Source organism: Polypterus senegalus, chromosome 9, assembly GCF_016835505.1.
Source record: "Polypterus senegalus isolate Bchr_013 chromosome 9, ASM1683550v1, whole genome shotgun sequence".
Classification (NCBI taxonomy): Eukaryota; Metazoa; Chordata; class Cladistia; order Polypteriformes; family Polypteridae; genus Polypterus; species Polypterus senegalus.
In genome coordinates this window covers 54,080,388-54,100,905 of record NC_053162.1, presented here as the reverse complement: position 1 = coordinate 54,100,905, position 20,518 = coordinate 54,080,388, and the positions used below count along the sequence as shown (strand labels likewise).

The 20,518-nt window shown below is 38.3% G+C and overlaps 1 protein-coding gene across 2 annotated transcripts in view; it reads right to left on the bottom strand.

The window, feature by feature from the left end:
* The window catches only part of cdh8 (cadherin 8), a 357,541-nt gene that overhangs the window by 87,417 nt on the left and 249,606 nt on the right, over positions 1-20,518 (bottom strand). For both annotated transcript variants that reach the window (XM_039763114.1, XM_039763115.1), the window contains 2 exons: positions 3,337-3,504; positions 1,402-1,589 (listed from right to left, as the gene is read on the bottom strand). In XM_039763114.1, coding sequence (XP_039619048.1) covers positions 1,402-1,589; positions 3,337-3,504 — 356 coding nt within the window. The remainder of the gene's footprint in view (positions 1-1,401; positions 1,590-3,336; positions 3,505-20,518) is intronic.

The following is a 20,518-nucleotide window of genomic DNA, read 5'->3' as shown; positions in this document are numbered from 1 at the left end:
TGACCTGGGCATCAGTGGCTCTCTGTGAAAGTGGATCTTGGACTTTCTTACTGGAAGACTCAGCATATACGGATCCTCCATGCTGATTAATAACACTGGCACCCCCAGGATCATGTTCACCTATGACTGTATAGCAAGATATAACTCCAATACCATTATAAAGTTTGCAGATGATTCCATCATCATAGGCTTGATCACAGAAAATGATGAGACAACATGCCAGTAGGAGATTAAGCACCAGTCAAAATGGTGTCAGGACAATAACCTCTCTCTGAATGTTAGCAATTCTAAGGAGATGATCATTGATTTCAGTAACCAGTAGGTACATCACACCCCCATTTACACTCGGGGTAAGGCTGTGCAAAGAGTCAACAGTTTTAAATTCCTGGTGGTTATCATCACCAAGAAATTTAGGTGGACAGAGCACAGTACAACAATTACCAAAAAAGCTGATCCGTCAGCAACTTTGCTTTCTCACATCTGAGGAAGGCACAAATATCTCCAACAGCCCTCATCAACTTTTATAAATGTACTTTAGAGTCCATCCAGACAGGCTGCATGGTTTGCTGGTACGGCAGCAGTTCAGCTAAGGACTGCAAGGCATTATAAAGAGTAGAGAAAACAACGCAAATTATCACTGACACACAAATACCATCTCTGCAAGATGCTTGCCAAGAGTTGTCCAGGAAAAGCAAAACGAATCATAAAGGACCCATTTCACCCTTCATGGACATTTTTCTTTCTCCTTCTATCAGGCAGGCCCTATAGAACTATTAACAGCAGAACTGTGAGATTTAAGAAGAGTTTCTTCATGAAGGTAAAAAAGGCTGCTTAACTGTGATATGTGATAAATTGTGATTCTTGTGTATGTAATATTATACTTAGTGTTATTGACTGTGATTATTATTAATATTAGATTTATGTTCAAGCTTTTTCTTTTCCTGATGTTTAATGCTCATCATTGTGTCTGCAATGAAAAATGCACAAGTAACTTCACTCTAAATTGTACATGTGACAATAAAAAACCTCAAACTTGACCTCGTCTTTTCTATCTTAAGTGTTACACATACACTGTAAACCTATGCTGATGAATATAGAAACTACATCACTTACAGTGTGGTACCTTCAGGTTTGTTTTTACCTCTGGTGTATTTACTTAGTTGGTCTCATAAACAAAACTTTTAATTTACAAGGAAGAGATCTAAAGCTACATTTTATAACTTAAATATGTGTAAAAAAACCTTGCATTTATATGTATTGGGTTTGTTTTAATACTTTGGAAAAATATTACTCCATCTGATGCATTTCCAGACATACTGTACATATAAACATATAAAGAAATTTTAATACCTATTTTAATATATATATAATTATACCACAGGTACCTCTGTACATATATACCTTTTTCAGACGGAGAATTCCTTCTTGAGTCTGGGAATCTGATATTATCTCGAAAACGTCTGTTCCATCTCCATCATTAATTGTATAGTTTGACTTGGCATTTTCTCCTATATCGTGATCATTTGCTTTCACCTTTCCTGCTGTAGCACCAACAGCAAGGTCTTCTGGTACCGAGAAGTGATATACACCTTAAAAGAAAGGGCAAAGACAAAATGCCATTGCATTTTTATTCACATTTTTCACATAGATCACTTTTACCCTTTCTGAAAATACATTTGACAGCAAACACGTTTCCATATACTTTTGAAATAATGGATATGTATTTTTGTTTCTGTTTTAAATTTTAACTCTTTTTGGGTACAATTCCATTTACTGCTGATTCTTGTGAAATACCTTTTCCAAATATTTTCAGCATGCAGTAATGTTGAGCAAGTTGTAGTAATAAAGTAGAACATATTCTATGAATTCTTAAATATACTCTGCAGTGTACGTATACACACAAAAATAAATGAAAATAAAAGAAACACACTGAATTCATGCTAGTAATAAACAACAAAACAAAATATACCATTATAAGAAAAAAAACCAAAAAAAACGGAACATATCATGGACAAATACCCCTGTCCCAGAGAGTAATTTATTTTAAATTCAGATTTCTTCAATTAGAGAGAAAAAGGACAAATCAATGACATTTATTTTTTCCAACTAACTCATGCATAACAAACTACTGTAAATGCTGTCATATCAAGCACCTAATAAACCATCAAGGTCTAACACCCAGAATTTTATGAGATGGCATGTTACACAGTGATATTTTGACGCTTGCTTGTCTATGTCTTTCTCAATGAGCTCCTTTCTCTTGCTGGCAGCATGACTGACTAGTAGACTTATTAGCCAGTCTCACACTCTCTCTCTGTCTTCCCAGTCATTGTGGAATCTCATTTGTTCTTCACTGTATACATACAAAAATAATACCTAAATATTCTAATCCAAGATTTTGTTTTTACACTAACTTACATTTTTCTTGACTATGCTTTCACTACTTCCTGAATCACACACGTTTCATTTTCAGTTCTTCACAAACCTTTTGATTTTTGCATATTTACCCTATTAATTTTTGATAATGCTGCAAAGCCATTACATAATATTTTGGGATCTTGCTCTTGACTGAGAATGATGAGGTTGTCAGAGTGAAAATTATGAGCATCCTCCTGCAGTTATTGTTTATATAGGTGCTCGGGTCTATAGACACCTTGACAGTTTTTAAGATGGTATCAGCATGAGAAATTGGAACAGCTTAGCTTTCATCTAACTAAAACAGCTAGAATTACTGCTGTCATCTCATCTATTAAAATCTTATGTTATTCTGTACCTATCAATTTGCGATTTATTAGTATGTAAAACATCTGACCCACATGTTGCCTACAAAACTTTAGGTTTTATTCCTAGGGCCTAAGTTTTGCTTGACCATTAATGAACTTTGTCTACTGACTTTGCTTTTTTTTGCTTTTCAGTCTCTGTGTATAAAACAAAAACAATAAAAAAAAAGATGTTTCGAGAATATTGATGAAATGCAGTCATCAGTTCAGGTAGAACAAGCAGTGATATCTCAGTATCAGGTGTAATATTTTAAAATTCAGCAGATATCAATATCCGACACCTTCCTTGCCAAAAAATTACTGGAGAAAAACATTTTTACTGAATTTATAAGCACATGACAGAATAAAAGCAAAATATATATAAGACTGTAAGAAAGCAAAAAGTGTGAGGAGCAATACAGTAAAATGACAAGCTCACTTTAATGAGATAATGCTATCTTTGTAATATAGTGTCTAGCACAATATGCTGTTCATGTTTTAGGATGCTTCACTCCATAATAGCTTATACAACACATTTTAAATAATATCGTAATGTATGTAATGTCTGTATACTAACTTTGGGAAAACTTTGGTGGATTGTCGTTAACATCTGTTAAAGTGATTGTCACTGTGGTAGTTCCAGATAGTCCTCCCATATGACCTCCCATGTCTTTGGCCTGAATGACCACAAGATACTGTTCCTTAGCTTCACGATCCATATCTGAAAGGGCAGTTCGGATGATAGCTGAAAAAGAAAGCACTTTTTAACACATCTATAACACATTTTATACAATATACATTTTCACAATTATGTGCAAAGGATTTGTATTCTAATAACTGAGATGTTAAAAATCTTCTTTCTAACTGAGAAATCTTAAACATGCTGTAATTACACAAACCTGAAAGATTCAGATACTAGTTTACAGATTACTTAACAAGTGTCCTAATGTTAATAAGAGATGCTTCCAAATGCAATATTAGTGAGACTACAAAACCTCCCAATGAGTTCCACCTTGATAAGTTAACAGCACAGAAACACCAGTTTTTATTTTCCATGTAGACAAAAATAAAACATGTAGCAGTAGTTACATTTATTCTCTATTTTAGAATTATAAGTGCATCAATTTTCATGCTCAAAATTTGAAATCATCAATTACTTTACTAAAATAAATTTTCTGCTATATAATGAAAATGAAAATATGCTTCCATATCCTTAATAAAATGATAAAGTCCATTAATGTAGACTAAATCTGAAATCTGAGTAGTTTATCAAAATTTAATCTAACTGAAAAAACACTTCTGTATCCTCATCTCAGGTTTAAAAAAATAAAAAAGGCATAACTAAGCATTAGTCATATTTTCTAAACATAAAAAAAAGAATTAGTATCTTGCATATAATTTTGTAAGCTCATCACGTGAGTTCATTAAAAATGAGAACAGAAAGGAAATAACAAAAGACATGTTCTCATAAAGATCTTGAATTTTTTGGTGAGTTGATCACACAGGTCACATACCTATTGAAAAAAGTGAATCGTATTATAATATAACATAAAATTCTTAGATCTGTGTAATAAAATTCAGGGTCACAGGGGACTGCATTTCATACAGAAACATTTAATTATGAGGGTCCAAACTTCATTTGTTTGTCACATAATCCATCCCTCCATCTCACTTTTTCCTTATTTAGGCAGGATAGAACCTATCCTGGCACAAACCAATGCTCAGACGTAGACTTGACATCAGTCCGTGGCAGGGCCCACATTAATTTATTCCCATATATGCTGCAGCAATTTGAATTCAATATCAGTTGTGAGAAAAAATCAAAACTGCAGATGACATTTATGAAAACAGCATTGCAGAACGCTTGCCATTGTAGAATCCAACAGAGGCCCACTTATAGGTGAAAATAGTGAAGGATATTGAGTGCAGTGTCTGCACCATAGAATTTGGTTATTTTTCCATCCAGGGAACACTGTGTCTTTATGACAGGCATATACAGTAAATGGACTCTACTATTTGAATTACCTTTCAGTCACTTTCAGTATCTGAAGAGAGAGGGCTGAAAGGAGATTTATCCAAGAGGTAGTTAGAGTTACACTAAAACATTTTTATTGTAGTTAAATCTTTGCACAATTTCACCATACATTATCATCATGCACAAACTATCTCATGTGATTTAATACATTGCCCTGAAATATGGCTTAGCTTAAAGTACAAATATTTTTGTAATTTCTTGACTGTGTGAAAGTGCATAACTGTTTAATAGCTTTTGATGATACACAGATGTTTGAATGGATAAAGCAAAAGAAATCACAGGAGAGGGTTATAAATGGCATTGAGAAACTCACACATCTGTATTCTTTCCTCACATTTCTGAAGCTGCTGACCTGAAAGAAGACAAATCTACCTCTCTGCCAATCTCACTCTCCAATAACCTTTAAAATAATAGCCTAAAGATCTCATAAAACCGTTAATCATAATTAGCAACACATTCATTAGTTATACTTGATATTAATAATAATGTTACCCTTAACACAACAGGATCACATCAGTATTCAATGGGGTTTGCCCAATTTGGAATACCAATCCTTTCCCTGTTTTCAAGGCTTCTTTTTACAGTTACCATAATCAAAACAGTAAGAGACATGAGGGCATGGAAATATGAAACAAACATGGCACTAGCTTCCAAAAAGACTAAAGAGAATGTACTCTGTCTAGAAATGATGTGGTTTCAAGGTGTTTTGAGAACTCAGTGATTGGAAGGTGTGCAGCTCCAAGATGATAGGAAGTTAATCGTATTGAATATGCCCCTCGTAGCTTCCTATACCCAGAAATTTGTGCAAAACTTTTACTTTGTGATTGTGGACCATAGTGGTTTTGCCATTGTGATTTGTGGCATATATATTAAAACAATGTACCCAATGCTGTTGACATGGCAAAGTAAGAGATTGCTATATCTGATCTTGTCCCATGATATTCTATTGATATGTCTAACAGCCCTCTGCCAAACAACATACTTCTGACAGTAACATAATGCCAGTGGCTAAATGTTCATTGTTCTATTTCCTTTAAATGATATAATCAGCAGTAGACACTGTGTACCTCTGTTTGAAAGTACAGAGGCAGTACAGGCACAGTGCAGGCAGGCTACAGACAATTTGGAAATTCTTGCTTTATTGTGCATGTTTGCATCATTAGAAATAATAAGCTTTGCAAGCATTGATGACAGTATCAGAAAATCTCTGCACACTTTCATACAATGCATGGAAGGTGGTCACATACAAAATGTACATGTTGCTGTTGGCATTAAGAAGCCCCAGTAGACACACTTCTGCTGAATAATTAATTGGCTGAACGTCCTCAGCGTTAGAGTGTCAGAGAGAGGATGTGCAGCATTGTTCATAATGGCACTCAGTTTTATTTTCATTTTCTCCTTCACCACTACCTCCAGGGGGTCCACATTTTACTCCAATTAAAGGTTGTATTTTTCTGATTCTTTTCAGTGTGAAATTATAGCAATTCACCAAAAGATAATCAATAGCAGGCTTTATGTTACCCCTGTGTGAATGACACAAATATACAGAATTTAAAATAAAAAAACAAACAGTTGGGCAGCTTGTAACATTTATATGTATTTGATATTATCTACAATGTAAATATAAAATGTGGAACTACAGAAAGAATAATATAATTTTAATCACAATCATTAGCATGCCTCATAAGTGCAGTATACAGAAAATGGAATATAACAGCACATGATGGCAATGATTTTTTTTTCTTTCACTGTGAATAAAGCTTTCTGCTCTCCTTGTTAACATGCGAGTGATGTATTTAGTGCTGATGGCAGGTAGAAATGACAAAGCAGGAGACTGAGACATTCTTGTCTATCCAAAGGGCAAGTGAAGCACACTGATGAACCATCCACAGCACAGCTTTGCAAAAGCAGTTTCCTTGCTATGAAAGCAGAACGAGGATTTGGACTGAATTATCTTAGTAGTAAGTCATGCGTTACCATGCCTTGGGAAATCTAATCCACCAGATTTAAGACCATGACGCTCCAAGGCTTTTTAATATGCACAGTAGTGAATTCCCCTTTCCAAGAGATTTTTATTTGTTGTACTATGCAGGGGAGGATGGGCTGATGTTCAATTTAAAAAGAGAATATTTTAAACATATTTTAGAATACATTCACTCTCTATTATCGGAATGACAAATAAAAGTGCAATGCTGACATTTTGTCAGATGGCATAAAGAGATGTGTGGCTGCGGATGCAAAATGCACATTTCTGTGCTTAGAATATTCATGCATTCTGTTTAGCTTTGTCTTTTCAATTTTGACCATTCATGAAAAGCATTTTGGATGTGTCTTTGCATTTATTGAGAAGGATATACTTATTTTAATTTTTCCCACAGTTTATTTTTTGCTTTGATAATTATTATTGAATCATCAATAAAGTGTTTGATTATCTTAATAAGAGCAGTTTTATGCAAGTGAAGTGCTTAGTGTATAAAATTAAGTTGTCATGTTGCAGGGATATGCTTGTTAGGTAAATCAGTGGGAAAGAGCAACAATGAATGTAAAAAGTGCTGCTGTAAGAAAATCAATATTCCAAATAGAAATGAATTCAACAAAGTTGATACATTAACTTTATTAATGATTGCATTGTGATTTTCACAAAAATGCAGGCCAATATTTATTTGAATTGTTGTAGTTGGTTTCTTCTGACATGTTAAACTTCTACATGCTAGTTTAATTATTAAATTTAAATAACAGCCGTATTAATATAATTGTGCACTGTGATGGACACACATCTCATTCAAAGCTGATTCTTACTTTGAAACTAAAGCTGCTTTTATAGGTTTCTTAAAATTCTGTAATAAAATAAGCAGGCTTGGATTGAATAGTAGTGATAAAATGGATCCTCCAGGGAGGCTGAATTACACAGAACAGGTCTCAAAATAAATATAAATAAAAAAAAAACAACAACAACTTAATGATTTACAAGCATATTGTCTTAGGGAAATAATCAAAATGTAATTATGCATAAAAAAGCTAAATTTATTATTCTTCATAAAGTAGTGCTAGTTGTATACAGTATGGTTTATACATTTTAATGTAATACAAATAACCTTAAATAAAGGATCCATGTCTGTGTGTCTGTCCAGTTGCTATGGCTCTTTCACTCCAAATGATGGCACATCACAGATATTTCCATCCATCCATTTGCTAACCCGCTGAATCCGAATACAGGGTCACGGGGGTCTGCTGGAGCCAATCCCAGCCAACACAGGGCACAAGGCAGGAACCAATCCTGGGCAGGGTGCCAACCCACCGCAGGACACACACAAACACCAAGCACACACTAGGGCCAATTTAGAATCGCCAATCCACCTAACCTGCATGTCTTTGGAATGTGGGAGGAAACCGGAGTGCCCGGAGGAAACCCACGCAGACACGGGGAGGACATGCAAACTCCACGCAGGGAGGACCCGGGAAGCGAACCCGGGTCTCCTAACTGCGAGGCAGCAGCGCTACCACTGCGCCACCGTGCCGCCATCACAGATATTTTTAGGTATAAAATGCATTACTGTATATTTGTCACTAGCTGTCCCCCGTGGCTCTGCATGAGTAGTTGTGAAACAGGGCAAACTTTAAAAATCAATGAACAAAAAGGTATTGCTAGCTAAGCGGAGGCAAGGTATACTCCAAAACGCAGAGGTAGACCGACTCCCCACTCCTGTCATCACACTTACCTCTCTCCTCGGCCCACAGCTTCTGTCTTGGATTAGTGCAACTGTATCACTCCTGCAAGTGAACTATGATTCTTAACGCGATGAGACAAGTCGCAAAATCAACAGGAGTGTTAAAGCAAATTCTAGAAAAAAAACCTGATTTAAATCAGTTAAGTAGTTCTCTCATTTAAAAGCTAAGCAGATTTAAGGTACACCCGACGCTGGCGCGTAAGTGAGGAGGGCCCCACCCCCACCCAGCTGCATCTCTCTTAAATTCGTGCAAATAAATCAGTACCGCAAGCGAACCATGATACTTAGCGTGATGAGAGAGGTCGCAAAATCAATCCGAATGTTTAAGTAAAATATAGAAAAAAACTTGATCTAAATCCGTTAAGTAGTTCTCTCGTGAAAAGCGGACAGACAGACATTGTATTTTATATATTTAGAGATTCCATATAAAATGGCATGCAACAGATACACTGCAGACATTATCGCTGTGGTCTACGTTGATTACTTAGATTTCACAGAGTAGCACAGCTAGTCTCTCTGTTCTCAGTTACCTCACGCAGAGTCCCTTGAGTTTGTGAGAACAGTTAGACTCCAAAAAGATGTAAATACAAGAAAGGCACTCAGTCAGAACAGAAAAGATTTAAATCAATCAACCTTTTGTTTTTTTTTACAATCCATTTATTCTTTAGTAGATAAAGATAGTGCCTTCACCACCACCACCACCCCCAAAAAAATTGCGTTATTTTTATATAAACATTTTCAAAGTTATGAAAATCACAAGGATTGACAGAAGAAAACATAAATGGTGTTCAATGACCAGCTAATGAAAACATCCATCCATTATCCAACCCGCTATATCCTAACTACAGGGTCACAGGGGTCTGCTGGAGCCAATCCCAGCCAACACTGGGCGCAAGGCAGAAAAACAAACCATGGGCAGGGCGCCAGCCCACCGCAGTGAAAACCTCCACTCAATTATACAACTATTACTTCCTGTGGCAGCAAGTCATTAAAAGATCTAGCACCCTATGATTTCAGTACATTATACCTGAATAATATTATATTTAGTTACAATATGCACATTATTTAAAAGCATGATTTATTTGTATTTCTTATATATAAACATACAGCAAGTAGTATATATTGAGCTTGATGGTGAACTGATTAGTGCTGCTGCTTGACAGTCCTAAAGCCTGCTCTGTGTAGAGTTAACATATTCTCCCTAGATTTCCATGAGTTTTTCTCTTGTTAATCTCATTTGCTTCATGGCTAAATAGCGACTATACATTTTTCTAGTAAGGGTGTATTCATGAGAGTGCACTATGATGGACTCTTATAAACAGAAAAAAAATCACGTACCATCTCCTACAAGTAGTAAAAAGCAAATACAGTAATTTCTGTCATATTCCCAAAATTGGTTCTTTTATTAGAGTTTTGGGCTTTTCATAAGTTTATTGATCAACTGTATAATACTCACACTACAAATGAGTCAGTATTCCTGCCGGCAATGACTGAAGAAAATTAATTACTTTAGTGTGTGTGATATCTTTTTCCTTTGCATAGTCTTGCACATTTTAATAGCTGCAGGAAATCACTCAGTGAGGTTTCATGCCTTTGCTAGTCACATACTGTATGTGAGAGCCATTTGTTAGTTATTTAGGTTATGCTAAAATTGATAGAATTATTTCCTTAGTTATGTTAGAATTTATTCCTATTTATTAGAGCATAGTCAATGGGAGGTTCTATTATAACATCTACAAGCTAAATGATAAATGGAATATTCTAATTATTGCTTGTTCCTCTGACTACATACTAGTTTCGGTTTATGATCTGCCCTGCAGTTTGGTAAGGCATGGAGGGCAAACAGTATCAAATCATACATACAGTATGTATAGAATGCACTGAATGTACTAAGTGAAACACATGTTTAAGTGTGCCATTGAGAAATAACAGCCTTTAAGTACAAAAAGTGACTGAAGTTTAACATGAGAAAGCTAAGACTGTAGAAGAAACCTTGGTTCCTTTTTGCCTTCTATTCTGTGTGTATAATAATTCTTTTCTGAATTTTTGTGATTTGTTTCTTTTTAAATTTTCACTAAACATTTAAAACAAAACAAAAACTGGACTGAAAAATAACTTTTGTTACATGTTTGACTCATGCTGGATCCTACCTTGCCAACTCAGTAGCTGCTTGAATTTGGGTACCTGGAAAATACGTAGCTACACTGTATTTCTAAAGAAACTCTTAGGGCATTTGTTGCCATTGTCATGTGTCAATCAGTGAGATAAATTTGACTTTGGAACCTATTTGCACGTCAACCAAGGAAGGCTTCTAGCTGTCAATTAAAGTACAGTTGCTGTACAAATTATGAACTGAGATCATTGATCACTGCATATCATGCAATGGAATCTGAATGCTAGGTATACAGTACATTAGGGTATGTTTAAAATGTATTCAGTTCATAGTCTGAGCTAGCCAAAAAGATTGTATGATGGTGCCTTGTCATTTGTGGTCTGCACAACTGGTCATATCATTCTTATTGATTTAAATAACTGCTTGCTTCGCTTGAAAACCCCAGGAAAGGCGCTATGCACTAGCCACTTCGTGGAGCTGCCACTCACGTATGGGGAAGTGGATGTGGATTTAAACAGATTGTTATTTTCATGGGAATTGTTACATATGCATAATAGAACTAACTATTTTACATTACAACGAGCAATTAACCATAGTAAAAAATAGTAAAACGTAATAAATTGAAAGAAAATTATGTTTCATATTGTAGAAAAAAGGTATTTATTGCATTATACGTTTTCGTTCTATTTGGCTTTGAAATTAACATGCAAATATTTTTTTAAATTACACTTTTACTTAACTTATACATCATGACAACGCAACATATAACTGCCTGTGAGTGAATATCGTTTCTTTCTCACTAATAAATAAATATTTGCTATTCTAACGGGAAACTCTAAATGTTTTAATACGAATGGCATATCAAGATCTCCTTTGGTGTCTAATGTTTTTCACAGAATATGTACTACATTACCTTTCTTGCCGCCTGTTCAAATTTTATGTCAGAATTGTTCAACCAATTTTGAATACAACTAGTCAACTTGTCCAATTGCATAGCCCATCACTCAGACATAAATTACGCAATAACATTATGATACATCCTTCTTTCAACAGGAATTTGGCCTGTGGAAGACAGGATGGTGTTAATGGTTGTAGATATTCTACGGGATATTGTAAGTTGATGTTTTCATCTTCTGCAACATCACCACCAACTGTTTCAGCATAGTCTATTGATACGCATTTAACCAATTTGCCAGGTAGATGATCCGACAATTTTCGCATTAATTCATTTGACTTCATTGTTTCTTGGTGCTAGGATTGCCCGTGTACTCATGTCTTCTGTTGATAACACTTCGGGATGAAATTCTTCAATAAGATTTGGATATAATAAGTCTTCTTTTATTGGGAACTTAAAGTGAGGAAAACCTAAAAATGTATAAGAGATGAGAGTGCAGGAACTGTGTCTGACAAAAGCATTCACACAAATGAGAGGTGAAAGGACTGTGGGCGTGGTTGAAAATGGTTGAGAAGAGGGCGGGACTTGAAAAAATCTCTTGGCAATAGTCTTGTCTCGCAGGACTTGAAAAAATCTCTTGGCAATAGTCTTGTCTCAAGATTTTCTTTTATAATAGAAACTAGCAAAATACCCGTGCTTCGCAGCGTAGAAGTAGTGTGTTAAAAAAGTAATGAAAAAGAAAAGGAAACATTGTAATAATAACGTAACATGATTGACATTGTCATTGTCATGAGTGTTGCTGTCATATATATACACGTATATATATATGTATCTATACTAATAAAAGGCAAAGCCCTCACTGACTCACTCACTCACTGACTCATCACTAATTCTCCAACTTCCCGTGTAGGTAGAAGGCTGAAATTTGGCAGGCTCATTCCTTACAGCTTCCTTACAAAAGTTGGGCAGGGTTCATTTCGAAATTCTACGCGTAATGGTCACAACTGGAAGCTATTTTTCTCCATATATTGTAATGGAGTTGAGCTCAAAAGCCATGGGGGGGGGCGGAGTTTCGTGTGACATCATCACGCCTCCCACGTAATCACGTGAACTGACTGTCAACTCATTAGGTAGAAAACCAGGAAGAGCTCCAAAAAGCGCTTAAGAAAACATGCATTATATAATTGAGAAGGCAGCGAAACAATAAGAAGCGAGCGAGTGACATATACAACCATATTCATTAGTGCTGCTACTTCGGAAACAAAGCACCGTGTAAACCTAAAGTTTAAATTAAGTTCATAGACAGGCTGCCGCTGGCGTTTGTCATGCACACGGCTAATGCGGGATACAAGTTTAATGAGAGGATGCAGGATATAAACGAGAGTTTTGATCACTTTGTAACTAAGTTAAAATTGCACGTGAAGGGCTGTGCTTATGCAAATTCCGAGAGACTGTGTTTGTGGGGGATTGACAATTAAGGCGGGTGGGGGAGTCACGTCATCATCTCCCCTCCCATTCACCTCATTTCGCTCTGAGCTGAGCTCCGCAGCTAACGCACACAGTGTTACGGAAGCGACTTTGTGACGCTGCCACCAAATACTCACAGAAAAATCCACAAGTTAATACACACGCTGTCTCTACAGTTTCTCCACACTGAATCCTCCAGGCACTACTTACAAAAGGTTACATTGACAATCGTGTTACATTATTTTTAAAATGTTTCCTTTTCTTAGCACAAGCACAGCTGAGAATCTTCGATGCATGTGCTCCACAACGCATTAAAAAATCACGCATTTAATCACACTTTGCATTACAAGCAAAGGGGACCTTCTGTCAATGCATGATTTCCTGGTACACTGATTACATTGATCAGCGCTTCCTGATTCATTTTACCCTCGCACCCCCTTGGTTTGAGAAGAAGTATGAAAAAATATGAGGTTAACACAGAAAAACAGATCACCAATTGAAGCTTTATGAATAATCAATTTGCCACCAATAATTGTTTTGGTAAAGCCATACTCAGTGTAATCCTTCCATTTTATAATTTTTCCGCCACTAGCCATGATTAAATGAACGATAAAAAAGTAAGAGCGAAGCGAGGGTGACTTATTCAGGTAGGCAGGCAACAGCTCAATAGCTCGAATTTGGATACAAATAGGTTCTATTTAGTCGCCAGAAATATCTTTGTTAGGAATGCAAGTTGAATTTAGTCTTTAAATTTCTATGGTAAAGAAAAAGTTATGCAATGATGACTAAATTTAACTATATAAAGTCAAAACTTGTATATATAAAGTCATTCCCGAATATATAAAGTCAAAACTTGATTATACAAAGTCACTGTCGGAATAAATAAAGTCAAAACTTGAATATATAAAGTCAGCGTCGGTATATATAAAGTCAAAATTTGTTTCTGAATATATAGTCAAAACTTGAATATATAAAGTCATTCCCAAATATATAAAGTCAAAACCTGATTATATAAAGACGGCGTTGGAATATTTCGGAATATATAAAGTAAGCGCTGGAATATATAAAGTCAAAACTTAAATATAGAAAGTCAGCGTCGGAATATATAAAGTCAGCGCTGGCCAATCCCAGCCAACACTGGGTGCAAGGCAGGAACCAATCCTGGGCAGGGCACATGCATCATTTTCAAAACGTTAACTGAACAGTGTTTTTTAATTTATTTTTCTGAATATGTTTTTGTTAACTTAGTTCAGTTCACAGTCGTTTCAATTAATAGATTTTGACTTTCACTTTATATATTCAGGAGTGAGTTTATATACTCTGATGTTGACTTTATATAATCAGTAATCCTTCTATACAAAAGTGGTCGGGTGTCCTTCCGTCCCGTGAGTGCTACGCAAGCGCGGTGTTTCACACACGCCCGTCCATTTTGCAATGCACGATGGGATTTGTAGTTTCGTTTTTCCAGGTAAAAGATGATTTTCTACTCCAGACTGTGCGATATCTTCTTCTTCTTTCTTACTTTATAAAAGCGTCGGGATTGTCCTTCCGTCCCGTGAGTGGAAAGCATTGCGGTATTCCGCTTATCACAGACTTACTACTTGCAGCTTGCGGTACGAAGCGACATGATGTGAGCAGAATTCTGGTGCTCCCATCGTTCCCTTGCTTTTGTGCGCGATGCACTGGAAAAATAGACAAAATAATGTCTCTGGAAATAATTAATGTTGATGGACTACAAATGCCTCACCACGTAGTAAATATCAGGGGGGTTCAAAAGGGAGACCTCAATATAGAAAAAAAGTTTAAATTTCATCACAAAAATAACAGAAACTACGAGTATTAAAGTAATACCGCTCAAATGCAATATAACCAAATTAATGAGTTTGTATAAAATATCAAATTGATCTACATATTGAATTGCCTTAAGAAGTGGTCAACTTAAAAGTCGGTCGCTTTAAAAGGCGGGTAAGCCTAGTGACTTTATAAATTCCGACGCTGACTTTATATATTCCAGCGCTGACTTTATATATTCCAGTGATGACTTTATATATTCCAGTGATGACTTTATATATTCAGAAACAAGTTTGACTTTATATATTCTGACGCTGACTTTATATATTCAAGTTTTCACTTTATATATTCCAGCGCTGACTTTATATATTCAAGTTTTGACTTTATATATTCAGAAAAAAGTTTTGACTTTATGTACAACGACGCTGACTTTATATATTCAAGTTTTGACTTTATAAACTGCTCAAAAAAATTAAAGGAACACTTTGAAAACACATCAGATCTCAATGGGAAAAAGAAATCCTCCTGGATATCTATACTGATATAGACTGGGTAATGTGTTAGGAACGAAAGGATGCCACATCGTTTGATGGAAATGAAAATGATCAACCTACAGAGCCCTGAATTCAAAGACGCCCCAAAAATCAGAGTGAAAAAATTATGTGGCAGGCTAGTCCATTTTGCCAAAATTTAATTGCAGCAACTCAAAATTGTACGCAGCACTTTGTATGGCCCCTGTGTTCTTGTATACATGCCTGACAACATCGGTGCATGCTTCTAATGAGATGACAGATGGTGTTGTGGGGGATCTCCTCCCAGATCTGGACCAGGGCATCACTGAGCTCCTGGACAGTCTGAGGTGCAACCTGGTGGCATTGGATGGACCAAAACATAATGTCCCAGAGATGTTCTATTGGATTTAGGTCAGGAAAGTGTGGTGGCCAGTCAATGGTATCAATTCCTTCATCCTCCAGGAACTGCCTGCATACTCTCACCACATGAGGCCAGGAATTGCCGTGCACCAGGAGCCGCTGTACCAGCATAGGGTCTGACAATGGGTCCAAGAATTTCATCCTAATACCTAATGGCAGCCAAGGTGCCTTTGTCAAGCCTGTAGCGGTCTGTGTGACCCTCCATGGATATGCCTCCCCATATAATCATTAACCCACCACCAAACTGCTCATGTTACAGGCAGCATAATGTTCTCCATGGCTTCTCCAGACCCTTTCACTTCTGTCACGTGCTCAGGGTGAACCTGCTCTCATCTGTAAAAAGCACAGGGCACCAGTGGTGCATCTGCCAATTCTGGTATTCTATGGCGAATGCCAATCGAGCTGCATGCTGCTGGGCAGTGAGCTCAGGGCCCATTAGAGGACATGGGGCCCTTGGGTCACCCTCATGAAGTCTTTCTGGTTGTTTGGTCAGAGACATTCACACCAGTGGCCTGCTGGAGGTCATTTTGTAGGGCTCTGGCAGTGCTCATCCTGTTCCTCCTTGCCCAAAGGAGCAGATACTGGTCCTGCTGATGGGTTATAGACCTTCTATGGCCCTCTCCAGCTCTCCTAGAGTAACTGCTTGTTTCCTAGAATCTCCTCCATGCCCTTGAGACTGTGCAGTGAGACACAGCAAACCCTCTGGCAATGACACGTATTGATGTGCCATCCTGGAGAAGTTGGACTACCTGTGCAACCTCTGTAGGGTCCAGGTATCGCCTCATGCTACCAGTAGTGACACTGCCTGTAGCCAAATGCAAAACTAGTGAAGAAACAGTCAGAAAAGATGAGGAGGGAAAAATGTCAGTGGCCTCCACCTGTTAAACCATTCCTGTTTTGGGGGTCATCTCATTGTTGCCCCTCTAGTGCATCTGTTGTTAATTTCATTAACACCACAGCAGCTGAAACTGATTAACAACCCCCTCTGCTACTTAACTGACCAGATTAATATCTCATATGTTTCATTGACTTTATGCTATACTCTGATTAAAAAGTGTTCCTTTAATTCTTTTCAGCAGTATATATTCTGACAAAACAATTACATTAACAATCATGTTATGTTATTTTTAAAATTTTTCCTTTTCTTTTTCATAACTTCTTTAGCACACTACTTCTCCTTTTTTTTTTTTTTTTACCGTGTCCTGTTCGGCTGTGAAGCAATCAGAATTGATGTCTGAATGCTGGCGACTAGCCTTACAGTTTCTCTCTCAGGTGGAGCGTTACAGCTTCTGCTGACGTCACGCCTGATACCAAAATTTTATTAAAACATATTTTCAGATGTTTTTAAGATTCGAACCGGACACGGAGACAAAAGTGAAAGAAAAAGAAGAGAGAGAAGGAAGAGATGGAGGTAAAGGGGGAAGGGGGGGTTTTCGTATAGAATAAACAATAAATGAACCAGAATCCGCTTCTAGACCTGCAGAAAGAGGGGGTAAACCACAAGACAAAAACATTGCTGCATCAGCTACATGAAGATATATAAAAGTAAAAATGTTTGCTGACAATCATACAGTAATTATTACTAAGGCATTTAGGGCCAACCACAACCTTAGGTCATGTGCTGAAGTTGTCCAAGTCATACTTATGAAATCACCATGTGAGCACCTGTGTGTGTACGCACGCTTGTATGTGTAAGGTTTCTCTATAGGAGCATCCAATAGTGAGTGTGAAGGGCCACAGACCTGCCCCCAAAACGTCGGGAAGATGGAGGGAGTTCCAAGCCCAGAGATCCAGAGGTCACCCCAGAGCGGAGACCCCAGGGGGGCCGTCACCAGAGAAGCCCCAACCCCCACTCGAGAGGTGCAGAGGATCACCCCGGGATGCCACAGCCAGCAACCGGCAGAGTCCCGGGAGATATCAACGGCAAGCCCTCAGAACCCAGCAGCCCGGGACCCAAGGGCGACCCACCCCGCCGAGGACCCAACAGAGCCCAGGGAACCAGATCTCACCAGGCAGCCACCGGGAGCGACCAGACAGATGCTTAAGGCAGGGGGAGGGTAGGCAAAGATGTTGTAGTATTGCCAGATGTCCCAGGAGAGGGGAGGAGTCCAAAACCCCACCTGACATATACAGTCACTCACAAACACAGTCATACACTCCCTCCCTCATGCTCTCACATACACATACAACCCAAGACTTACAAGGATGTACGCCAGACACCCATTCACACTCCCCATACACACCCTACTAACACTGGTCCCGGTGCTGCCGTACCTGAGGTACAACCATTCCCGGACGCCAGAGCTAGCCCCGTTCCGCAGGGGTAATAGTGAGCAGGCACCCCCGTCCAACGCAGAGCAAAGCAACCCACCACTCCAGACCACAGGCAGACGGCCAGCTCCCAATCCTAGCCTCCAGCCCCGGGCAGCTAACTGAGAACAGAGGTGTAATAAGACCTCTAGTCTCCCTCCGCCTGCTCTAATGTAGTGTTGGTGTGTGTTGATAAGGTGCATTTTGTGGTTGGGGGGGCGCGGGCAGTGCCGGCACCATGTGGCCTACACCAGCTGATGCCAACACACAGCCCCACTCCCCCCCAAAAACTCACCGTGACTAGGTGCAGTTTAAAATTGGAAGTGGACACCGGCACTCGGAGTGAGGCTGAAATTTCCCCCCACTGGATGCCGTTGAGTGTGCCCACTCCCAAGGCCCTAAGTGTGCATTTGTGTGGAATGTTGTTTGTAGCACACTACTTCTCCGCTGCGAAGCGCAGGTATTCTGCTAGTATACATATATATACACACACACATAAACATATATATACATATACACACATATATACAGTATATATACATATACATATATATATATGTGCACAAAACCACGCTTTTATCAAGGCTTCCGTCAGGTAGTCTTTTGAAATGAAATTTTTCTCCAATCAGTCGTAGCAATGTGCTTTCTTCCGACTGTTACATTTTTGTAGCTCTGATGTATGAATCAATGTAATCGGTCTACCAGGAAATCATGCATTGACAGAAGTTCCCCTTTGCTTGGAATGCAAAGTGGGATTAAATGCGTTATTTTTTAACGCGTTATGGAGCACATGCATCGAAGCTTCTCAGCTGTGCTTGTGCTAAGAAAAGGAAACATTTTAAAAATAACGTAACACGATTGTCAATGTAACCTGTTGTAAGTAGTGCCTGGAGGATTCAGAGTGTGGAGAAACTCTAGAGATAGCGTGTGTATTAACTTGTGGATTTTTCTGTGAGTATTTGGTGGCAGCGTCACAAAGTTGCTTCTGCAAGACTGCGTTAGCTGCGGAGCTCTGCTTAGAGCGAAATGAGGTGAATGGGAGGGGAGATGATGACGTGACTCCCCCACCCGCCTTAACTGTCAATTCCCCCACAAACACAGTCTCTCGGAATTTGCATAAGTACAGCCCTTCACCAGCAATTTTAACTTAGTTACAAAGTGATCAAAACTCTCGTTTATATCCTGCGTCCTCTCATTAAACTTGTATCCCGCATTAGCCGTGTGCATGACAAACGCCAGCGGCAGCCTGTCTATGAACTTAATTTAAACTTTAGGTTTACACAGTGCTTTGTTTCCGAAGTAGCTGCACTCATGAATATGGTTGTATGTGTCAGTCGCTTGCTTCTTATGGTTTCGCTGCCTTCTCAATTGTATAATGCATGTTTTCTTCAGCGCTTTTTGGAGCTCTTCCTTGTTTTCTACGTACTGCGTTGACAGTCAGTTCACGTGATTACGTGGGAGGCGTGATGATGTCACACGATACTCCGCCTCCCACGGCCATCAAGCTCAATTCCATTACAGTATATGGAGAAAAATAGCTTCCACTTATGACCATTATGCGTAGAATTTCGAAAAATGAAACCTGCCCAACTTTTGTAAGTAAGCTGTAAGGCAGTGATGGCGAACCATTTAGAAACCAAGTGCCCAAACTGCAATCCAAAACCCACTTATTTATCGCAAAGTGCCAACATGGCAATTTAACCTGAATACCACCTAAAACTGAACACCAGCATAACCAAGGAGCTGCTGGTGGATTTTAGGAGGCCCAGGCCCCTCATGGACCCCGTGATCATCACAGGTGAGTGTGTGCAGAGGGTACAGACCTATAAATACCTGGGAGTGCAGCTGGATGATAAATTGGACTGAACTGCCAATACTGATGCTCTGTCTGTCTATCTACTGAGCTTTTAGTTTAGAAAAGCCACTCATACATTAACATCTTTTGTCTTAAAAGAAAAACATAATAGCAGAGCTTTCAATGATACAAACAACTTTTTGTTGAAAGGTAAAAGTTTGCATTCGGTATGCTTTTGAACAATTAATGTGCTTTTTGCTGTTGTATGCATGCTGATAATTTGTCTAACCTTGGCTCATACTTTGTAAGCTTGAGAGCAACACATGCAGCACTCAGGTCATCTGTTAGTCTGTTTCTGGTGTCAGATTTGATTTAATTCAAAGCTGAAAACAGCTGCGCACAAGCATAAGATGTTCCAAACAAAGTAAGGAAAGCAATCTGAAGTGCCTTCATTGACTTAAGATTATTTGGCAGAGAATTCCACACTTTAAGGATTTCATTTTCATAACTAACTGTGCTGTCCTTTGTCATCCCTTGATCCTCTCAAGTGTTTCACGCAGGTCTTCCCTATTAAGCTCCCCCCCAAAGCTTCCATTATATATTATGGGTCGTGGATCAGGTGTGGCGATTAGCAACTCCGCAATAATTACAGATGCAGGCGACTCCTCACCTGTGCGCTTAAGCGAGGACTGC